This window comes from Haemorhous mexicanus, chromosome 21 (genome assembly GCF_027477595.1).
Source record: "Haemorhous mexicanus isolate bHaeMex1 chromosome 21, bHaeMex1.pri, whole genome shotgun sequence".
Taxonomy (NCBI): Eukaryota; Metazoa; Chordata; class Aves; order Passeriformes; family Fringillidae; genus Haemorhous; species Haemorhous mexicanus.
This window is the reverse complement of record NC_082361.1, coordinates 423,289-444,359: the sequence shown is the minus strand read 5'-3', so window position 1 is coordinate 444,359 and position 21,071 is coordinate 423,289. Positions and strand designations below refer to the sequence as shown.

Here is a 21,071-nt window from a genome sequence, read left to right as displayed (position 1 = left end):
TCTCTGCTTTGTGCCAGCCCACCCTGTGCTTCCTCTGTGTTCCCTGCTGTTGGGGCTCCCTGCAGCCAGTGCAGTTCTGCATCCAGCGCCAGAGACATCAGTGCTGCTCCTTGAAACCAGTCTGGCTGATGGGGGTGTGATGGGACTGAGGACTCAAGGGGAACCCCCAGCATGTCTTAACACCCACAGTGGATGGGGAACCTCTCCCTAAAGCCATTAGGAGCAGATTTGTTGCTGTTTAAAAAGACTGAGCTGCTTCAACCAACCTGGCTTGGGGATGAAATTTGTTCTCTTTTCGGAAGAGAAGGGATTGAGCTTTGGTTTTCCTGTCGCTGCTAGATGGAGACCAGCCCATGGAAGCAACAAAATGAGTCTCAGAGGCTGCCAGCCCAAATAGCCCAAATTTCAAACCTATTTGGCATTGCAAAGTAATGCCCACAAGTATACCCTCTTATCAAAAGCAAATGAAAGGGCAGAAGGTGTGTCTGGCCTAATCCTGTGTTTACCTTGGCCTCTGTGGTGTGTCAGCACAGGCACTGTGGCATGCATGTGTGCTCTTGGTTCTCTGGCTTCTGCTGGGGTGTGGTGCCCAGCAGGCAGCCCTTTAATTCTGCTCCTTTCTTCCAGGACCAGTCCATGATGCCTGAGGTGCGGGACCTCTCGGATGCCTTGCCCGAGCTGCCGATGGATCCCATCACCGGCGTCGGCGTGCTGGCGTCCCGCAGCCGAGCGCCCACTGGATATGATGTTGTGAGTAGAGCTGTTGGAGCTGCTGCACCTAAGGCTTTGGTTTGCACTAATGAGCCTTTCCTGTGGTGGGAGCAGCACCTCTTCCAGAGAGAACATGCCTTTGAACTGTGCTGTCAGGAGTCATTTGGTAGTCAGCTGCCCACCTTTCAGCCCACAGCACTTAGTACTTTCCTTCAGCAGAGGGTTGTGGGTGCAAATGTGCCACTTCATCTTTGCCCCTCCAGAGGAGTTTAATTTCCTGGAGGAGGGGTTTACTGAAACAGCTGGCCACTATGGCAAGCAAATTTAATAATCCTAGTAACATTCATCCTGAAGGAGTCCTAAGTATTGTACAAATTATATCTCTAAATAAATGGATCCCGCATCAGCTGTTTAATCCCACATATCAGCACTGCACAATGATGATGAGAAGCTCCAGAAAGGGATGATTTTGACAGGCAGAATGCAAACCTCTAAACTAAGATTTGGCAGGAGACTGGCAGCAAGAAAAGGCAGCTGGATACAGCGTAGATGAATGTGTGAACAGATAAAGGGAGGTTGCTGTTCAACAGCTGCTTGTTCCATGGATTAGTTGCTGTGTAACCAACAGCAGGATGTTTCTACTCATAGATCAGTGTCCCAAACTGTGGAATATAAAACACTGACCTTGCAGAGATCTATAGAGGAAGATTTGGTCTGTAGTTCATCTCCTTTCTATGTGTCCTGCTCCAACTGTGCTACATCACACCTTGGGTTTCCAGAGCCACACAGTTTGTGTGGTAGGAGTGGAAGCCAGCTGACTTGAGGCTTTGCTCACACCTCGCCAGCTCTGGATGATTTCATACCTTGTTCAGTGTGAAGAAACAAAATGGATCAGACTGAAGTAAGGACACAGGGGGGGCATTGTGAAAAGGCTCCTTAAAGACCTGGGAGGTTTTTACATTTACTGTGTTTTTCCAAGTGCTCATTACCTGTGTGAGCCAGGCTGTGTAATTAGCTGCTTGCCCTGATAAAGAAGCACGGGACAGTGTGAGACTTCTGATAACAGAATTGCATTTTGCCTAAATGGCTGGGCAGAGAGCACGCTCACCCCAGATAGCCTGCCTGTGGCTTAATGGGGAGTTGCAGCGCTAAGGCAGTTTATACTAAACAAGATAAAAGAGTCTTCCTGTGGCGTAATCCAATTATGGTGGTGGTGTAATGCTGGTGAATGTGGGTCGCTGCCTCCTCGGGGCACAGTGAGGAGCTGCCTTTGCTCTGGCTCTGCTGCCTCCCTGTCTGTTCACAAGGAGCACTGTCTGCCCTTGGAACGGGCGTGGGGCAGTGCCTGCTGTGTGCTGTCCTGCCCCCAGCACAGCTGCCACGTCAGCTTTCCACATCAGCTTTCCACATCAGCTTACCAGCCCAGCAGTGTGCCTGGGTGCTGCCAGCCACCCTTGGTGTCCTGTCCCCTGTGCAGCACCTGCTGTCAAGGGGCCATGCTGGGTGCCACACTGCTGTGGCAGAGGACAGTGCCATGCACGAGTGTGCTGGTCTTGCCTGGGTGTTTGTGAAGGTGGCTGGTCTGTGAGTTAGTGCACTGGAGCATTGTGTGGTGTGCCAGGTTGCCACTTCTCCATGGCTTCTCTGGAACCTGGGCTGGCCCCCCAAAAGCGTGAAGCTGAATGCACAAGTGCAGTGCTCAGCACAGCAGAGAAATTGTGTTCTGAGACATGGGCAGTGTGCAGCCCTGGGTGGTCTTGGGATCTGTGTTTCTGCAGGTATGCAATTTCCTTAATGAGGCACTGACAGCAGATTGCTGTAAAGCCTTGAGGAAGGCAGCTGTGGCAGCTGCATCCCAGAAGTGTGCTCCCTAGAGCCCTCTTAGTAAGAGGTGCACACTGCACCCTGGAAAGGAGAGCCACACTCATCTTTTGGGAAGCATTAACAGGAGTGTTTCTTGGGATGTTGTAGTCCCCTTAGGCATCCATTGGCTTTGTGTGTCACTACTGCATCTTGCAGCATTCAGTTCTACAGGCGGATTCAGAGTTGCATGGGGAAGTATTTTCTCACATAGTTTCACTGATGGTTTCAAGTTTTGCAATGAAGTAACCAGCTCTTTCTGAGACACCTTGGTTATTTATAGGCTTTACCAGTTTCCCTTCAATTTTTATCCTTCTCCAATTAACAACTTCATTTTCCCTTTTGTTATCTTTTAAAGAGGTCTCCAGGAGCATGGGTGTAAATTAAATGCCTGTAGATGTCCAGGTCCATTTCCCAGGTTCACATGGAGCCCCACAGCTCGGCCTGCTGCCCAGCTGGAGATGGCAGGTGGCAGTGCCTGGGGGGATGTCTTGGCAATTGGGACAGAGGCCTTTTTTCCTCTGAAGTGCTTTAGTTACTCCATAATCTCTATTGCCTTTCTGTCTGCTTAGAAAACAAATGCACTACTGGCACTTGGAATAGCTGGCCAGGCCTTTCCACAGCTAAAGCACCAAAGACTTGATTTTGCCAAAATATACAGTGTGTCTGAACTTAGATTCCTGAAAATCCAACCAAACTGGCAAGACTGAGTGTCTGGGTGGGGAGGAGAGGTGGGAGGCAGGAGCCTGGGACAGGAGGGAGGTGTGGTTCCTGTGCAGTTGTGTTATTTGCCACAGGCTGAACACCAGCTCCATGGTGGGGTTTGCTCTGGGGCAGTGCCTGAGCAAGCTGCAGACCCAACAGGAACAGCCCTGAGTTTGCCAGAGGGGCAGATCACCCTGTGGGGCAGGAGATTTAAAGGACACGTTTGCCAAAGACCTGACTGTGGTGCAGTAACCCCATTCTGAGTGCTGTGCAGCAGGTAGATCACCCTGCATGTACTGGGGGGGTCACACCTTACTGGGTGTCACTCTGTCAAGTCCATCTGTTTGTAGCACACAGTGAGGAGTGTCTCCCCAGCCTCGTGAGGAGAAGGACCATTCCTTGTGCCCAGTGCCAGGTGCCAGATCCTCTGTCTCGCACGTTCCTGTTCCTTGCCTCTCAGCCAAGGAAAGGCTGGGCAGGCTGGGGCTCTGGAGTGCCTGTTCTGCCAGCCTGCTCTGCTGTGGCCTTTCCCACTTGGCTCCTGTCCTGAGGGCATGCTGATCAGGCACAGCTCTGCTTTGAGATTTGCTGGGGCTTCGCCTTGCTGCAAGAAGTTTCCTGTTTATATGGCTCTGTTTTCTTTCCCCATGAGTTTTCTGACAAGTTCATTCATGCTTACATTCTCCTGGCTTGGCGTTCAAGCTAACCATCCCTAAATGCCAGCAGTTTTCCCAAACAGACTGTTTCCTGAATATCTTTTCACCAGGACTGACTTACCCATCACAAAGGAAGATGCATGCAGATTTTACATATTCCTAAATTATCAGTTTAGGAAAGATTTGAATTTAAAGAATTCAAATTCAATTTTGAATTCAAAGAATTCAAATAAGCAAAAAATTTTGCAGAAATCCTATTCTAAAATGTGGCTGTTTAAAAATCAGGCATGTGTCTTTGTGGAGCCTGAACACAAAAGCTGTGTGTGCTGTACAATGGCTTGGCCTGAGCTGGGCCTTGTGAGCAGCAGTTGCCAGACTTCAGGGAGCAGTCAGTGCACTCTGCTGCTTTGATCAGACTGTCTTGTCTGTCTGCTGCACTCGGGGTAACAGAGGCCTTGTCAGCACACAGCTCTGGCTTCCTGTGCCTGGCGCAGTCTCTGCTCAACTAAACATGGGTGCAAAGGTGACAAGTGTCAGCTCTTTGTTACCAGGCCACTCTGGGGCCAAGGGCTCACTCGCTGTGATTACAAGAGCCACCGTGGAGCAGTTTGCCCCATCTGAGAGGCATCAGGCAGAAGTTCAGCTTCTGTGGAGCTTCAGGCCATGCTGGAGTCTCCTGTTGGAGATGCCAGTTGGGTGTTAGTCTGATGGATTAATCTTGTTTCTTCTACCCTTCTCCTTGTGTTTGCCTTCTTGCCTCCTCTCCTACTCAACAGCAAACATTTTGGGGCCAGGGCTCTTACCAGCTTGCTCTGTGTGTGGTGAGTGCTCAGCTGCTGAGAGTAAAGCCCTTCCCCAGTGCATGGTGCTGCCTCCTGCCCACTCCTTGAATCAGCTGGAAGTGAGATTTTCTCCTGCACATCATGCTGTCTCTCCTGTGGAGGGTCCAGGGTCTGTTTCCTTACCCAGCACCATCATGTGGTATCAGTTTGGCTGGATGTGGGGCTGCATTGGACATTTGTGGGGTGTGTCCTCTCATGCAGCCTTGCTGCTGAAACCCATCAGTGACCAGGGATTCCCCAACCTGCTTGGAAGCAGCTTTTTGACCTGGGAGCCAGAATTCCTTGATGGCTTTCCATGAAAATAGTCCTGAGATGAGTCAGTTTCTGTGCTCTGTCTCCAGAGACCCTCGCAACTCGCCCGGTGTGCCCTTGTGTGTGGGGTGGTAATGAATGCCTCAATGTGCTGACTTCTCCAAACTGTTGTTTGGAGACTGTAACTGAAGTTGCAGTTTCCTCATTAGAGTAGCCTTTGTCAGAGCATCTTTAATCAAGGGTCTCCTGAGAGACAGCATTTTTAGAACTTCTTTATATACCTCCTCTTGAAAGTTCTTTGCACTGCACCTTGCGAAGAAACTAATGAGATGCTGTGAAGGTTTGGGCTGCTGTTAATTAGGAGAGGTCTGAGGAAGAAGTACTGCACAAGTATTAACTTTATTTTGGCTCATGTCTCCTCTCTTCCTCTGTCTCTTCTTCGCAGGTCGCACAAACAGCAGATGGCTTGGATGCTGACCTGTGGAAAGATGGCTTGTTTAAATCCAAGGTCACACGGTACCTGTGCTTCACCAGATCATTTTCGAAAGAGAATGTAAGTCCATTTGTTGAGTGTCTGTGTGATTTGCATCTGTGCTGGTATGTGCTTACCCATACGATGATTCATTTCATGGAGCCAATTATAATTCAAGGAGGCGTTCTGCTGAGTTCGGGTGAGTAAGGAGGCAAAGTGCAATGGCAGAACATTTGCATTTTGTGTGTGTTTCTCATGGAAAGAAATTGCTGACAAAATCTTCTGCAATAAAAGAAGCACAAAAGGGAACGTTGGCATTTTGGCAGCCTCTCACCCTCATTACCTGCTGCGGCAGTGGGTGCTGCACACTCATGGTCCTGATTCACGTCTAACCCAAATTCCTCAAGAAACAGACAATGCAGGTAGTGGTGGTGAAGGAAATATTGGTTTCTGAATCCAGGGGCGTCACAGATATTTTAATGCAGGATTAGCTTGCTTGCTTTGTTGGTTTTGGTGCTGATTCTTGAAAATGTGCCCACATTGTGCATATGCTACCACATTCTTGTAATCTGGTCTGACTATTAAGTATGAGTTCTTCGTGATTAGCAGCAGTTGTCTGCCCACACTTTCTGTGGAGGAGAGTAGACCGTGTGCAGCAAGAGCTTCATGCATTCTGCTGTGGTTTCGGTTGAGGCTACTGTGAAAACTTTCTTTTTTCTGGAGGAACTGTTGACTTCTGCAATGAATGCACTCCATCTAGTGGGTAATCCTGCTTTTGGTCGTGCTTTGGATATTCTCGGCCACTCAACTGGCAAGGTCTGGAAGTACCATTTTGTACTTGTGCTTTCTCTGTGCCAGGAACAGAAAAGTGACGGCAGCTTCAGGGGCTGCTCACAGGTCCTGGCAGTGGAGCTGGGGGTTGCCAGTTCCCACCATTTGACCTTTACTCCATCTGCTTCCCTGCCTGCTTCTGGATTAAAGTAGAACTCCAGAGCTATGGGAAATATCACTTCCTGGGGTGGATGGACAATAATTGTGCTTTTCATCCTGAAGTATGTGCAGTTGCAGGAATAGCAGCCCTGGAATAGGCAGGAGGGCTATTAAATAGGTTTGTGCTGATTTGAGTATTAGGTTTATCGGTGGCTACCTAAAATTTGAAGTTGTCAGAAGTAATTACAGGACAGAAGTAGCTGCTGGCTGCAGAGATGGTGTAAATACCCTCAGGTGGTGCCTGTTGGACTTTTGGCAGGAACCTGGGCATCACCATGGTTTGGGAGTACTTTCTTCATATTGATGAGGCATAAATTAAAGCAAAAGTTTCCCCTTCCCTCAGTACTCTTGGCCCCATGGGATATATGATGTGCTTCCCGTTGGGGGCAGCTGGGGGCTAAGGGGCCTCAGTTCCCTCATCTGGGAGCAAGGGAGGTGAGAGGCTCCTCCCTCTCCCCTGGACACTGATGTGTTGCTCTTTGGGTTGGAAGTTTTACCATTCAGGGGTTCCTGTTGTGTTTATGAAATGGCTGGGAACTCTTTTCTCCTGAAGAACAATGTTGTAGTTAGTAGAGTTAATGCACTTCAGGTATCTGGGTTAGAGCAGAGTCAGTCTGCAGTGCCTGTTTAGCAGAATCATCCTGGTCAGCAGTTTACAGCATCTGACATTGCTGTATCTGAGTGGGGGGGGGCCCTGGATGGTGGCTCTCACAGCTGGGGTCTTTGTCCCCTTTTCTGCTGTGCACCTGGCAGAGCTGACTCCCGGGGTTCCAGCAGCTGACGAGCTCATTGGGGACACCTCTCTACCTGTCTGCTGCTGATTGAGGAGTGGTTGGTGGTTTAGCAGAAAGTTGCCGCTGATGTAACACAGACAGCTTAAGTAAATAAAACATGAAAGATGAATCAGCAGCAACTGCTTCATCTGCTGTTTGCTGTGCCAGGACCATGTTAAGTGACACATTCAGGCTTGGCAGCATCCAGCATTGCTTGCTCCAGGATGCCCTGGACATGGTGGTCAGAGGCATGTGGGGGCTGCCTGGCTTTGGCCTCTTCACATGAACAGAGGATGTGTGCCCCACTTGTGTCTGGTAGGACAGGGCTGCAGGTCTGCTGACCCTTCTGGTCAGGAGCTGACCATAAAATGCAGGACCTCCCAAAAATAAACTCACACCTGACCTCCCCTTATTTCAGAGCCTGCGAATTTAAATATTTTGTAAGAAGTTCAGTGAAATAATCAGAGAGTGCAGGTTTGTCTGAAAAACTCTAGCCAGATAAAAACTAAAGGAGGTAGTAACAGTAAAACTCAATGACACAGTTTGATAGCTTGGGATTAAAATTTAATTGTGCTGTGTTGTTTTTCTGTTTATAAAGGCTGTGCAGTACCTCAAATGTGTTCTTTCTCATGTGACCCCAGATTATTGGCAGCAGTGCTGGTTTTATCGAAAACCACAAAGAAAATCTGGTCTCTAAACCATTGTGGAGGCTGTCACTCTGAATTGGGCTCTGAGCTCTTCAAGCCTTGATTAATAGGACAAGGCATGAGTTCAGAATTCATATGGACTCTAAATGAAGTTTGTTGTTCCAAATGGCCTGTGCTTCTGGAGAGCGCTGCATTTGGAGCTAGAACCATGCCTATTCAGTACTGATTAGCTAATGCATGTAATAACTTTGGCTCTGTGTGCATAAGCCATCATCCTGTAATGCTTTTCGCTGTTACTGTCATGGAAATGTCATGCTGCTCTTGTAAATGTAGAGTGTGTAAGAACTGAGGCGACCTGCTCAGTGGATGGCTTGGTGAAAGTAGTACTTCAAGCTGCTGTGCCTGCAAAGGGAAGAATTGTCTGTGCTTCCAAAGATCTGGAAGTAAGGCAGTGGATGAGGTGTTAGAATTTTAAATGCTGAAAGTTGTCTAGTATTTCCTAGTCAGTCATTATTTGGTTCCTGCTGAGAGGACAGGTGCAAGGGTTGCCTTGGTAGTTCTTATGGTTTCTAAAGGGAAGATACATTTCTCTGGTCAGATACAATGACAAGGCATCTCAGGCTTCAGCAGGTGGGAAGATCTGGGGTTTAATTTGGTGGCATTGTCATAATCAACTGTTTCTTGTCTCTCTCCAAAGAGTCATTTAGGCAACGTCTTGGTCGACATGAAGCTCATTGATATCAAGGACACTTTACCTGTTGGCTTCATGCCCATCCAGGAGACCATTGATACGCGTAAGTTGACATCTGCTCCTCAGTCCCACTCAGTGCTTGTGTGGTCAGGCAGAGGAGAGCTGTGTCCCAGGCAGAGGGATGCTCCCAGCACTTCTGCACTCTGGGGTGGCATGTGCACATTCAGGGGCAGCTCTGGGCTGCAGTGAAACAGCCTTTGGTTTTCTTGTCCTCAGGCTGTTTAATGGGGCTGCCTGTCTGTCTTCACTCACCTGTCCCATGTCTCTGCAGCAGGAAGGGAGAGTTTCTTTTTTCAGTTTGAAGAGTGGACTGGGCCCAGCAGGAGCAGAGCTGCTGTGCCAAGGGGTGTTCAGAAATGCACTAAAAGGAAGGGGGTGTGGGTTTGTGCCCTCCCACTGTACATCTCCTGCTGTGGGAGAATACAGGCTCCTGTCCTGCTGAGGGATGTCAGGTATGTGCTGGCTGACTCAAGGCACAAGTGCAGTGTCCAGGGGGAATATCATCCTCATTTCTGCAAGGTAGAATTGCTTCACTGCAGCATGCAAGTGAGCAGTTCCTAAACAGTGTGTTCAGCTCCCCTGGGACTTGTGCCAGCAGCAGCTGGAGCCAGGTCTGGTGGCAGGCCTGCTGCTGTGCAGGGCATTGGGCTGGCAGGGGACAAGCCCCACGGGAGTGGAGTGTGAGAGGATGGCAGGAGTGGTGCTGGTGCCCGGTGTGCAGCTGCTTGTCACAGAAGGGTTGGTCCCAGTGCATGTCAGTGATGGAATCCAGCCCAGGAACGAGCTGAAAGGGGTTACATGAACCTGCTTTGCAGGGAGTCATTCATCTGGGGCTGCAGCACATGAGGATGGTTTTTCAGTCACTGTGATCTGGTTCTGATTGGAACCTGTGGCCTGGAAGTGAAAGACTCTGAAGACTGTTCTTCCAGGTCACCCTCTGCTTCTGGAAAATTCTTGGGCACTTGTGGTATGAGGTAGAATTGTTGGCTTATCCTGCTGGCCCCTGGGAGTGCTGGACCTTAGAGTGTGCTGCTTCAACTTCTGTGGAAGTCCTGGTGGACAGGTGGAAGGGGGCTTTGCCATTAGTTTGAAATGCATTGGGTTGTGACTGTGACAGTCTTTAAAGCAGAGGCACTGCCTGTTCTAAGGAAGTGGTGTGAAAGACAGCATAGACAGAAACAAGTAGTCAGCTTTGTACTTGCAGAGAAAGTCAAATAAGAGGCACTGATTTTGTTCAGAGTTAGATTTATGGTTACAGGTGTCTCTGTGCTCCTCTCAAATGGCAGCTGATTTGCAGTTAATACATTTAATACAGTACTCCTTAGTAGGTCTTGAGGAGATTTTCAGGAAGCCTTAAATCCTAGACTCCTAAAATGAGTTTTAGTTACTTCAAACAGAGCAGAGCTTTGAAGCTGTGCTTTTTCAAAGCAGGGGAAGGCTAGACTTCAGGGATGCAGGTATTTACCATCTTTAAAAACACCACTGTAACTGCAAGCTGCATGCACAGATGCTCTATTGGCACACCTCACACTGTCTGTATGGTTATTTGTGCTAGTGCAGCAGCACATTTCAGAGGCTGGAATGGATTGCTGTTTCCCAAGGTGTGGATTATGAAACAGGAGGAGCCTATGGAGACAGGGCTGCTTGCCATCTGTTGAAGTGACAGCATATTTTAAGTTGGGAGATATTTGTTCACATTAAGATGAAGGGTTTTTATTTTGCAGGCACTTGTTTGTAGTTGCTGGTTGTTTGCAGATTTTCATTCAGCATCCGCTCTTTAGATTTTCAGTATATCAGTAGACTTCTGTCCTGCTTTCCAAGTGCCTGCATCCAAACAGGAACTCGCCTTGCTCACCCTGAGACTCCTGAGGGTGAGATGGAGCATTGTTTTCCAAGCACTGCAAATCTGTGTCTGTGTGCCAGTGCCAGCTGTGGTCACCGACAGCACCAGTTCTGGCTGTGGATTGTGTCTGCGTGCTGGTAAACAGCCTGAAGAGCTGTGAATTCATTACACAGATAAGCCTTAACTCTGATGGGCTTGAGTTTTTCGTGATGGATAACATGAAAACAGTTGCTCTGTGACACGTAGCAGAAAGGGCTGTGCAGTGCATTCATCCACCCTCAGAGCACAGGTCAGAGCTGTCTCGTGGGAGGTTCTGGCACTTACTGATTTGTGAATCTGGTTTGTCCTTGCAAAGAACCAGGGCAAACATGGTGGGAGTATCATCTCTGTGCCTGCTGACTTGATCAGAAGATGTCACTAACACTTGGGATGTGTGAGATTGGGACAGACAGCTCTTGCACTCAGCCTCTCTGCGTGGCAGGCTCTGCCTGCTCCTCCTCGCAGTGGGTTGGAAGTGGCTGGTTGGAAGCACATAGCAGAATGAACTGACTGGTTGTATCAGAAGCTTCCAGGTACATTCCTAGAGGCAGTGCTTGTGGGAGGAATGTTTAGATATGGCTGTCCCGGCCAGTGAGGCAAACAGTAACTGGGGAAGAGCAAGGGAGTGCGAGAGGCATGCAGAACTGGCAGAGTCACTTCCTGTTCTGTGCTGTGGGGCAGCAGCAGGCACACGTGGGAGCTGATCTCTGCAGCAGGCAGGAGGAGATCTGATTATTGCAGTGCCAAGAGCACATCTGATAGAACATTCCCCTCTGAATGGCACTGCACTGACTGGTTTGTTGACATATGTCTATTCTTTGGCACCAGTTCTGCCATAATTACCTGCCTAATACCTGGAGAGACTATAAATAACATTTATACTCTAATCTTGCATAAAACCCACCCTGTATCCTGGGTTGTTTTTGCAGAAGAAGTAGCTTTCAGAAAGAAGAGGCTGTGCATTAAATTCATCCCTCGAGATTCTACAGAGGCAGCGATCTGCGATATCCGAATCCTGGGGAGATCCAAGCAAGCTCCTCCTCAGTACACGTTCATAGGGTAAGTACCCCTTGCTCTGAAGCTGTTGTCAGGAATGCAGTTATACCAAAGCAAGGGCCCTGTGCTCCTGTAATTACCAAGCAGTAGCTTGTAAGAGGTGAAGCTTATCATTAGAAAAGTCCAAGTAAGTACAGTGTTACTGATTTTGATGTAGGAGTTAACTCACCCCTCCTTTTTTTTAATTACCCTTGTTCTCACTGACCAAGGTGTTGGTGAGACACGTCAGTGCCTGATGCTGGTGCTGTGTGTTGCTTTCCCAGGGAGCTGAACAGCATGGGTATCTGGTACCGGATGGGCAGAGTGCCGCGCAACCACGATGCCGCGCAGCCTGCGGCTCCTCCCGCCCAAGCACCGGCTTCAACGCCCGCTCCCAACCTGCCCAGGTAGGTTTTCTGCATTCCAGCTCCTTCTGCTTGATGCTGCATGTCTTGTGGTTACTCACCTTGCCTGGGAAACCAAGACCAGGGTGCTGCATTGGCACAGAATGATTGTGTCACAATCTGATAAGGGAATGTGCTGTTTGTTGAAGTGTTTGCCTGCTGGAAGTTCCTTTGCCTGTTGTTGTGTAAGGAAAAATGGGTGAAGAAGCCAGAAGAAAGGAAATGCCTGCAGAGGAAGGGAAACAGCAGACTGTACCTTTCCTTTGCTTTCAACTATGCAGGATGTTGTGGCTTCCAACACATACACATTGGAAGGGCGAGCCAGAGCTGCAGCCAGGCTGGTTGTTCTGTTTAACCAGAGGGAGGGAGAAGTGTCTCTACAGACTTCAGAAGGGAAACAGGTTTTGCTCATCTCCAGGTGGAGATGGTCTGTTCATGGCTGGAAGTACTGGTTCTTGGTTTTTTATTTTCTTGAACCCAGTTACTGAGCTCCAGTTATGCAGCTGACATGAGCGTGCACAGCAGCCTGCTCATCTTGTGGTGACTGATGGGAGCAGCACTGCTGGGCAGTGGTGTCTGTCCAGGCCGTTCCCCCTGTGTTACTGGCAATATTTCTGTGTGTGTATCAACAGATATGCTGGTGTGTAGACTTTCATATACCAGTAGTTCTGAACTGACAGCTTGCTTGCTGGATTTCCTTGGACAAAGAGGTGTTGTTAAGCAACAAACCAGCCCAGGCAGTGACGAAACGGAGAACTTTGCACTCCTGACATTCACTCCGAAAGCACAGCACCCAGTGTGAATTGTGCTCCTGCTGCTGAGGCTCACAGACTGGGCCAGGCTGTTGCCAGGGGACAGCACATTCTCCTCGGGTCCCTTTGTGCTTTTGCCTATTATGTGCACATGTATTTTTGCAGTAGGCATTTTCTACACTGCAGATACCTTTACAGTATTACAGTAACTAGTGAGAGCTGGAATTTCAAAGGAAGCAGAGAGGAGTTCCAAGGCCCAGTTTGTGTACAAAGGTCATTATATCACATGGGTGGGAATTGCTTGTGTCCTTTAGAATCTTTACAGGTCATTTCAGAGTTACGCTTTTAAGCTGCTGTAGCGTGTTTCCCAGAAAGCTATCCGGTACCTCCTTAAGGCAGGTGTGAACCTTTGAGCCTTCACCCATGACCCAGACTGAAATCCACGGTCCTGTGGTGGCTCTTTGAGCTCTCCAAAGCATTTGGGTGTTTCTTTCTCTGAGAGTTTTGCTTGGTAAGCTGCCATGGCCTGGCACAGTGCTTGCTGTCAGGTGTACTGCAGGCAGACATGCTGTCATACTTCTCAGAGATGGAGGCAAAAGAGATGAAAAGCCAGCAGTTTTCTGGAGATTCCAGCCTGTCCCACTAGGACCTGAGATGTTATTCTGAAACTCTGCTGGACATAAGCTAGATGTCTGCCCAGGCCATGGAAGATCAGAGAGAAAGATGTCTTGATTTAGAGCACAGATCTTCATTTTCGTTCTGCAAGGAGTTATGTCTGGGCAGATTTCCACAATAAAGAAAAAAAAATTATCATAGCAAGAGAATGTCAATGGCAGTGCTTAATCACTGAATGTGGAAGGGTCACTTTATGGCTGACCAGGAAAGGCTGCAGAGCAGTGTCAGAGTTGTTGGGAACAGGGCCAAAATTAGAGCTCAAAGCATCAGTGACAGTCTGAAAAGAAGTGTTTACAAGGCTTATATATTTTATAACCTCTTGTTGTGCAGTTTATGGTTTACAATGGCTGCAAGGAAATTGGATCAGTTTTGTTTTACTTGCCAAATAAAGCAAATGTCAAAATAGTCAATATAAAATGTATTCTAATTTGGCTGAGTTAAACCAGCCAGTATGCAGTGGAATAATTGAATGTTACATTAATGCCTTGTAGTAAAACCCACCTGTCTGTAGTCAGCTCCACTCTCACACCCCATGTGTGATTTACAGGTAACTTTTACACCACCAGCCTGATCATTCAAAGCATCTTTCATGTCTGTTTTTTTACTTTGGTTATTTATTATCCAATATATTTTTTAAGAAATAGAAATGTATATAAAGGTGCATCCTGCAAATATTTAATTATTACAGGGAACACAGACAACTTGAAGGCCTTTTCTAACACTGTCAGCAATGTGGTGAGTTACTCAACACAGTGTTTGTGAAAGATTGTAGTCACAAGTGATCTCCTATTTTCATGTCACCGTAGAGAGAGGAGATTACACTGGCAGCCAGTTTGCTTTTTTATTCTACGTGGATACATCCTGACAGGAATAGCAGTGGGTTGTTCTGTAGCTGCCTCAGTCGTGAGGAAGCTTTGGTGAGCAGTGCTGCAGGGAGCACTGTGGGGAGTCTGCTGTTGGGCTGGTCAGGTAGCTCAGCTGCTCTCTTCAGTTGTGTCTGCATTTAGAATAATTCTGAATCAAGAGGGAGCTTCAGAACAATTGCTAACACTGGATATAAACTAAACCCCTATATGAAAGTAAACCCAAAATGGAAGAACTTTTTACTGTGGGATATATTTTTTTTTCTGCACTGGCCCCTCTGCTCTGTGGTGTAAGGTGCTGATGGCAGTGGATGGTGGCCATCACAGAGTTGTCATGTATCAGAGGTGTGAGCTCCACAGGTTGGTGCCCATCAGCAGTGCTGCTTCTGCATGTCACAGGCTTATGGCTCACAGTCAGGGCTGCACAAGGGGAGGCTTTGTTTGACAGTTGTTCTGGCCTTCATTTGGTATTTTTCAGCCATTTCTTCTCCTTCATGTTTTCTTCTACAGGCATCTGGCTTAGTGGCCTCCAACAGCAGCCCTGGCAGTCCCGCTGAGGGTGGCATGCTGTGCCCTGAGCATGGCCGTGCCACTGTGCAGGCCATCAAACTGCTTCACTGTCTTCTCTCCAACTCTTGGAGCAGCTTCTTGGCACTAATGGCAGTCTGAAGAAATGCTCTTGCAGGTTTCCATCCTGCTGCTGAAGGATGGCTTTTGTAGGCTTGAGTTACCTGAGGGAGCTTGATGAAACTTCCCTCAGTACCTCTGCTCTGTGCACGAGGCTTGTGCTGCATGGCAGCCTCATTTTGGGGAGCAGGGAGTAATCCTCCCCCAGAGGAGGTGGTGGTTACAGGTAACTCACCTGACCTTTGCACACTCTTGCTTCACCCAGCCTGTGCATCCATGATTGCCAGACCCCAGCAGGGTCTCAGGGCTCAGCTGTGCCACGCCTCAGACTGTTGGATTTGTGGGGGATGTTCTCCTCTTGGGAGTCTGGTTCCAGTGTTTTGGGAGCAAGTCCCTGACTGCTGTGAGTATGCACAGAGCCATTCTGCCTTGCAGCTGCCTGTGTGGTGGCTCTGTCCCTGCTGTGGTGCTCCGTGAGCCCAGCTGGCTTCTGTGGCTTGGGAGCACGTTCAGCATCTCTCCTCAAGGTGCAGCAGGAGCCTGTGCCACTGTCACCCGAGCAGCCCTCAGAGTTTGTCAGCTGCAAGCAAGATGTCAGTCAGTGCTGTTGAAGTGTGTTTTACAGTGACAGACATAATTGCACTTAACTTTTTGTGTGGATGTTATCAATCTGTGATGGATACTTCGGGGAAAGGAGCACTCTGATTGCCGATGATGTGTCACAGGCATTTAATCTTCCTCTGGGAGAGACCGGATTCAGTCACAACCTTCACTTGTTGGTGTGAGGTTTTGGAAACGTAGATTTGCGCTGACCCTGGAATCGTTCAGTGATTTGGTTTGTGAGGCTGTCATCTGGAAGGGTAATGATTTACCTGGGGAGGGAAGATCTGGCTGCAGCCCACTTGCATTCCGGTGATGTGTCAGTGCAGCAGTCGCTGTGCGGGTTCAGAAGGGCAGAGCTCCTCCAGCTGCCTTCCCGGGATGTCTGGCAGCAGGGCTCTGTACCCCCTTGGCTGGTCCCACGCAGCTGTGGGTCCCTGCTTCCCTCCCTGCTTGGAGCAGGTCAGTGTGAGGTGCTCAGGGCTCTGAGCACTGCTCTGGCAGAGCACTGCAGCAGGGAAGTGCAGCTCTGGCTTTGATACACAAATAGCAGTTGCTCTACCTAAACACCTGGAATAAGAGCAAGATGTGTGAATTTTCCTTCTGAGCTCCCAGTTACCTTTTCACTAGTTAAGCTGGCCCCTCCTTAGGAAAAGGAAACAATTTGTTCCTGTTCTCCGCTCCCAGTGGAGTTTCATGTTGAGGAATGTAGGAATTTCTTTGCTAGGCAGAGAAGTCTGATTTTTCAAATTGATTTATTAGCAGGGTTTGAAATTGGTGGTGTAAGCTTGGGAAGGGATCAGTCTGTGGCTTTCTGCTGCAGGCTGATGATGTGCAATCGAGGCAGGTCATAAAGCAACACCAACAAGCCAGTGTGGAGACCCAAGCTGGGGCTGGGATGCACCAGCCTGGTTCTGTGCAGTGTGGTAATGGAAGGGAAGCCTTCTGCCTTTCCTATTTTTTAAGTAGCTACCCTATTATTTAGAAATAGCTATAATAATTTATTTAAATAATTTAAAATAGATTTTTATGAAGCATCTGTAAAGGAAAAGGTTCCAGGGCTTCAGTGCTGTTCTGCTGTATTGTAGAGAAAGGTCAAATCCTGAGAAAGCTGCCATTGCACAGGGACAGCCACTGCTGGTGGTGTGAGGGCCAGAATGCCTCCACAGAGCAGTGGGGTTCTGCCTTAAATCCCTCCCTTAAAACCACCTTCTGACTTGCAACTAATTGTAAAATCATTTGCATTGGAAAATACCTATAAGATCAAGTAAAAAAAAGTAGTTACTAATTATTATATTTTGAAAATATTATGTGGCTTGAATGCTCAAATCACTTGCATCATGAAACACAGCACAACATTACTAGTTTGAAATTACATACCTCCCAGGAGCCAAGGATGTCATAAGGGCTGAGGTCACATCTCAGCAGCGATGGATTGAAAACGCCGTGAGACTGAAACAGAGAGTGGGTGCCTGGAGGGAGTGTTTCCATGGATCCTCTCTGGTGAGGGTCGTGAGGAACAAAATGTAAGGATGAAATGCCCGTGATGTGCATAGGCTGTGCAGATCTGAACATGATGGTTTGGGTGGGTGAGGGGGGCTGGCACATGTTTCTCCAGAGTCTGGTTCCCATAAAGGATTTGTTATGAAACAGCACTGGCCGTGTGGCTTGCGTCCAGCTCAGCTGGATGAAGACGTGCAAAAATTGGTCACAGTCCAGTGTGTTTTAGTGGTAGAAAATGATGATTAGGAAAAAATGTTTAAACAGTATGGTTGGTTTCCAGGCACAAGAGTCCCTTGCAGCAGCTGAGAGGGAAAGCCATGAACTGTAATTAGAAGGAGCCTGATGGATTTAGCCAATTTTGAGAATGCATTGAAAAATTTGTGGAGTGCTCTGTGTGAAGAGGCTTCAATCTTAGAGTAATTTTTCTTTATAGAGTGTCCTCTTCTGCTACAGCAGTATTTCTGGAGGCATGTTTTCTTTGGGGCATAGCATAGGTTTGTTAAGTCCAAACCGGAGGTATCCATTTGGAGAAGCTGTGCTCTGGGTTGTTAAATATGCCCTGCAGGGAAACTGAGCTTTTTTCCCCTAAAACTTGTGTGTTGTCTGCTATTTAATATGATCTCTGCCACCGCTGATTTGTAATCTGTGCTTTCACCCTGAAAAGCATGTGGTTGTGTTCAGATATTTCCTTTAAATCAATCACTTTCACCATTTTCCAAAACACTTCTTGAGTTTATTGCTTTTAGTAAAGTGTTTGGACTGTCATTATTTATTACTGGCAAAGTGCTGACAATGTGCTCTTCCCAAATGAGTCTTTATGTGGAATATTTGTTTAACAGGTTTTGCAGGGGAGGCGTGGATGTCCCTGTGGGCCAGGCTGTGCCTGCAGCCCTGCAGGGCAGAGGGGTCTGCCTGGGCAGCCCCCACCGTCCCCAGCACGGGGCTCGTCCTGAGAGGGGCTCTGCATCTGCCCTGGGAGCCTGGGCTGCACGGTGCTGATTAATTGGGCAGAATTTAAAATCCTAACCCAGGAAGCTTACACCATGTGTAATTTATCTTTCTGGAGTATTTCTGCTGTTTGGCAATTTTTCCCTACTGCTTCATTATCTGAAAACTCCTGACTCTGGAGAGCAGCTCGTGAAGGATGTGGAAGCCGCGTGCTTGCCGCCGCAGCCTCCCGAGACACGGCGCTGCTCAGCTGAGACAGCCACTTCATAAGCACTTCATGCTTGCAGTGCCAGGGCTCAGCTCTTTGATGCAGCCTCTGCCTGTAAGGATTTAATGGGCTGCAGCTCAGACTTCCAAGCGGCGTAAATTAAACTTGTTGGGGTTTTTTCTATTGTTTGGCAGCTGCTCTGTCCTAGTTACTCAATTGCTCTGATCTGAATTAATCCCCATGTAGAGGAAGCTGCAGGAGCCTCATTCTGCATTAGGCCTTTCCTTTTGGGTTGCTGGTCTGAGCAGACCACGTGCCCTGGTGAGCGTCAGCGGGGCTGTGCGTTCAGGCAGTGGCTGCTCCTCCTGGGGAGAGGGGCTCAGCACTGCGTCCCGTGGGGTGCAGGCACTGGGGAGGGGCTGCCCGAGGCACCCGCTGGGCCCTCCTCCCTTCGTGCAGCTGGGAAAGCTGAGCGGGGACATCTGAATGTGGAAAGAATCGTTCACTCTCTTTTTCATTCTCTCCTGCCATTGGGCTTTTATAAAAGCTGAATCTGGCACCCCAGTTCTCATTGACTCTTAGGAAACAGGATATTTTAGTAGCTTGGAATGAGATGAAATGCTTGCAAAGCCCATATGTTGCTTGTTTTAGGGAAAGGGTCAGGGAGGTTTTAAAAAGTATTTAAATATTTGGTTTACACGATTAGAATAGATTGTCTGGAATGAAGTCCATTACCCGAGGTGATTCTTGCCTCGTAGTTTAGGTTTTCATTGCAGTTCTTTGGAGTATGAGGTAGGTGTTCTGGCATCTCAGTGCCCCAACACAGTCAGAGTTAAGGGCTGTGAAGAAATGCTGTAGCTGGGATCACTGCTGGAAGCACAGATACCTGCTGTGGCAGTGGCTGCGAGCTGCTGCCCGGGAGATGCCTCCTGCCAGAGGGGGTGGTTGCCAAGTCCTCTGGTGCCAGTTCATAGAACCCCAGCAGCTTCTTTCTCAGAAATGTGCCTCCAGTCTCCATAAGCAAAGCTTCCATGTTGGATTGCATTTCTTGAGAGCTGCAGCCTGATATTAACTCATTTTAGGTGTGTTTCAGCTTTCTACAGCTTGAAATTTAATTGTTCCCTTCTCCATTTTCCATGAAGAATGATCTTTGCATGATCATTGTTTATGAAAAGTAAGGTTGTTTTTTGGTGGTTTTTTTTTTTTTTTTGAAAGGTATTCCCATGAGGTTTTGCAGAACTGTTCTGAAGGTTGTTGTGAAAAAATCCAACTTTGCTGCCTGATGGTTCAGATGCTGCTCTGGGTGTCACACTCGTACCACCCAGTCTGTCACTGCTGGGTCCAAAGCCCAACTTACCATTGGTTTTTTGCTGTACATTGTTGATATTTTTATATGAATTATGAAGCATCCTTGCTTCCCCTTGTGATCCTCTGTTCTGTTTTATGAGTAATCACTTCAAAAGCAGTTCATCACCTTCCTGCAGACAGTTCTTAATAACAGGTTTGGAACTGTCAGGCATTCCTGGGCCTATTTTATGTGAGTTTCTCTCCAAAAATGTTCAAAAAGTGGCCATAATGTGCACAGACCTCAAATCCCCTTAGCCTGCAGGTGAGGGATCTCCTCATCACATGCTGACTTGTTCTAGGATTTGCTGAATAGAAGAGCAACTGAAGTGAAGAGGGTGATTAAACTTGCTCTGAATTGTCCTGAAATTATCGTATGCTGGAGAAAAATGGGTTTGTTATTGGAGCAGTGCTGGAGCAGCAGGGTTTGCCTGCTGCTGTGCAGGGGAAGGCTGGAGCCCTGAGCCTGGCCTTGCCAGGACCTTGCATCCTCCCGCTGCGCCAAACTGCCTCGCTGCTCATCTTTGGGGAGGAGCAAAGCTGCTTCTGGTGGCTGTTCAAAAGGCAGATAATTGGCATGGGGATAGTCTCTGAGTTGCCATTCCTTAACATCAGAGAGTCACTAAAGTACTAATAATTACTGTTAATATCTTTCAGTGGAAACTTTCTGAGTAAACGAGTGCTGGTGGAGGCAGCATTTAACGGCCGCTGCTGGCATGATCAGAATGCAAATAAGTGTTATTAGCCTAATGATTTTGCTGTCACCACGGTGTGCAGCAGTAGTGCTGTGAATATGTCATGCAGTACCCGTGAATTTGGAAAGTGTGTCAAAACACAACTTCAATTAGTTTGCTCTAATTATGACTCTAGAGAGTTCATAAGTATATCACTCCTCATTAAAAGAGATTTTCTTATATGGATTAATACAGCACATAAAGGGGTGTTTGAGCAATTGGAGGCAGGGCTGTGCAGAGGGAGGGGGCCCATGGGGTGCTGGAGGTGCAGCAGGTCTGGAGCAGCACGGGGGTCCAGCCCCACGCCAGGAGCTGCTGGTGCAGGGCCAGGGCTGGGAAACCTCCCAGGCAGGAGCAAGTGACTGTGCCAGGTCAGCTGTGGGCAGCAAGAGCCTGGTAGGTGGTTCTGGACAGGCTCTTCAATTAAAAATAACCAAACCAACAACAAGCCCCAAACCCAAAAAGCCCTGGAAGGAGCCACAGTGGATGCTGAAATAGAGATACAGCCCAAAAGCTTTGCCCTGGTAAAGGTCAAGGAGCACAAGCAGTCAGAAGCACAAGCCTGTGCCAGCCTGGCCTCTCCAGAGAGGCCCTTTGGGATGCTGGGCGTCTGTTCCCCTTTCCCAGGATATTTGTAGTGCATTTTGCATAGTGCCTTGTCACATTGCCTGATCATATTGCAGCTTTGCAGAACAGGAGGAGATTGTTGTGCTCACAGGTGAGCAGTTGGGTAAGGGTTAAAGTAGTAATTGTTTAAATCTTTTAGGCTTTCCTCCCAGTTCTGTGATAATTTGATGAAGAACTTCACCCTAATTAAATATTCAAATTAGGAATAAG

General features: G+C 48.1%; 1 protein-coding gene across 9 annotated transcripts in view; it reads left to right on the top strand.

Annotated features, from left to right (window-relative positions):
• The window catches only part of MVB12B (multivesicular body subunit 12B), a 55,566-nt gene that overhangs the window by 5,708 nt on the left and 28,787 nt on the right, over window positions 1-21,071 (top strand). For all 9 annotated transcript variants that reach the window (XM_059865336.1, XM_059865342.1, XM_059865341.1 and 6 more), the window contains 5 exons: window positions 628-750; window positions 5,472-5,579; window positions 8,606-8,702; window positions 11,471-11,600; window positions 11,861-11,983. In XM_059865336.1, the coding sequence (XP_059721319.1) occupies window positions 628-750; window positions 5,472-5,579; window positions 8,606-8,702; window positions 11,471-11,600; window positions 11,861-11,983 (581 nt within the window). The remainder of the gene's footprint in view (window positions 1-627; window positions 751-5,471; window positions 5,580-8,605; window positions 8,703-11,470; window positions 11,601-11,860; window positions 11,984-21,071) is intronic.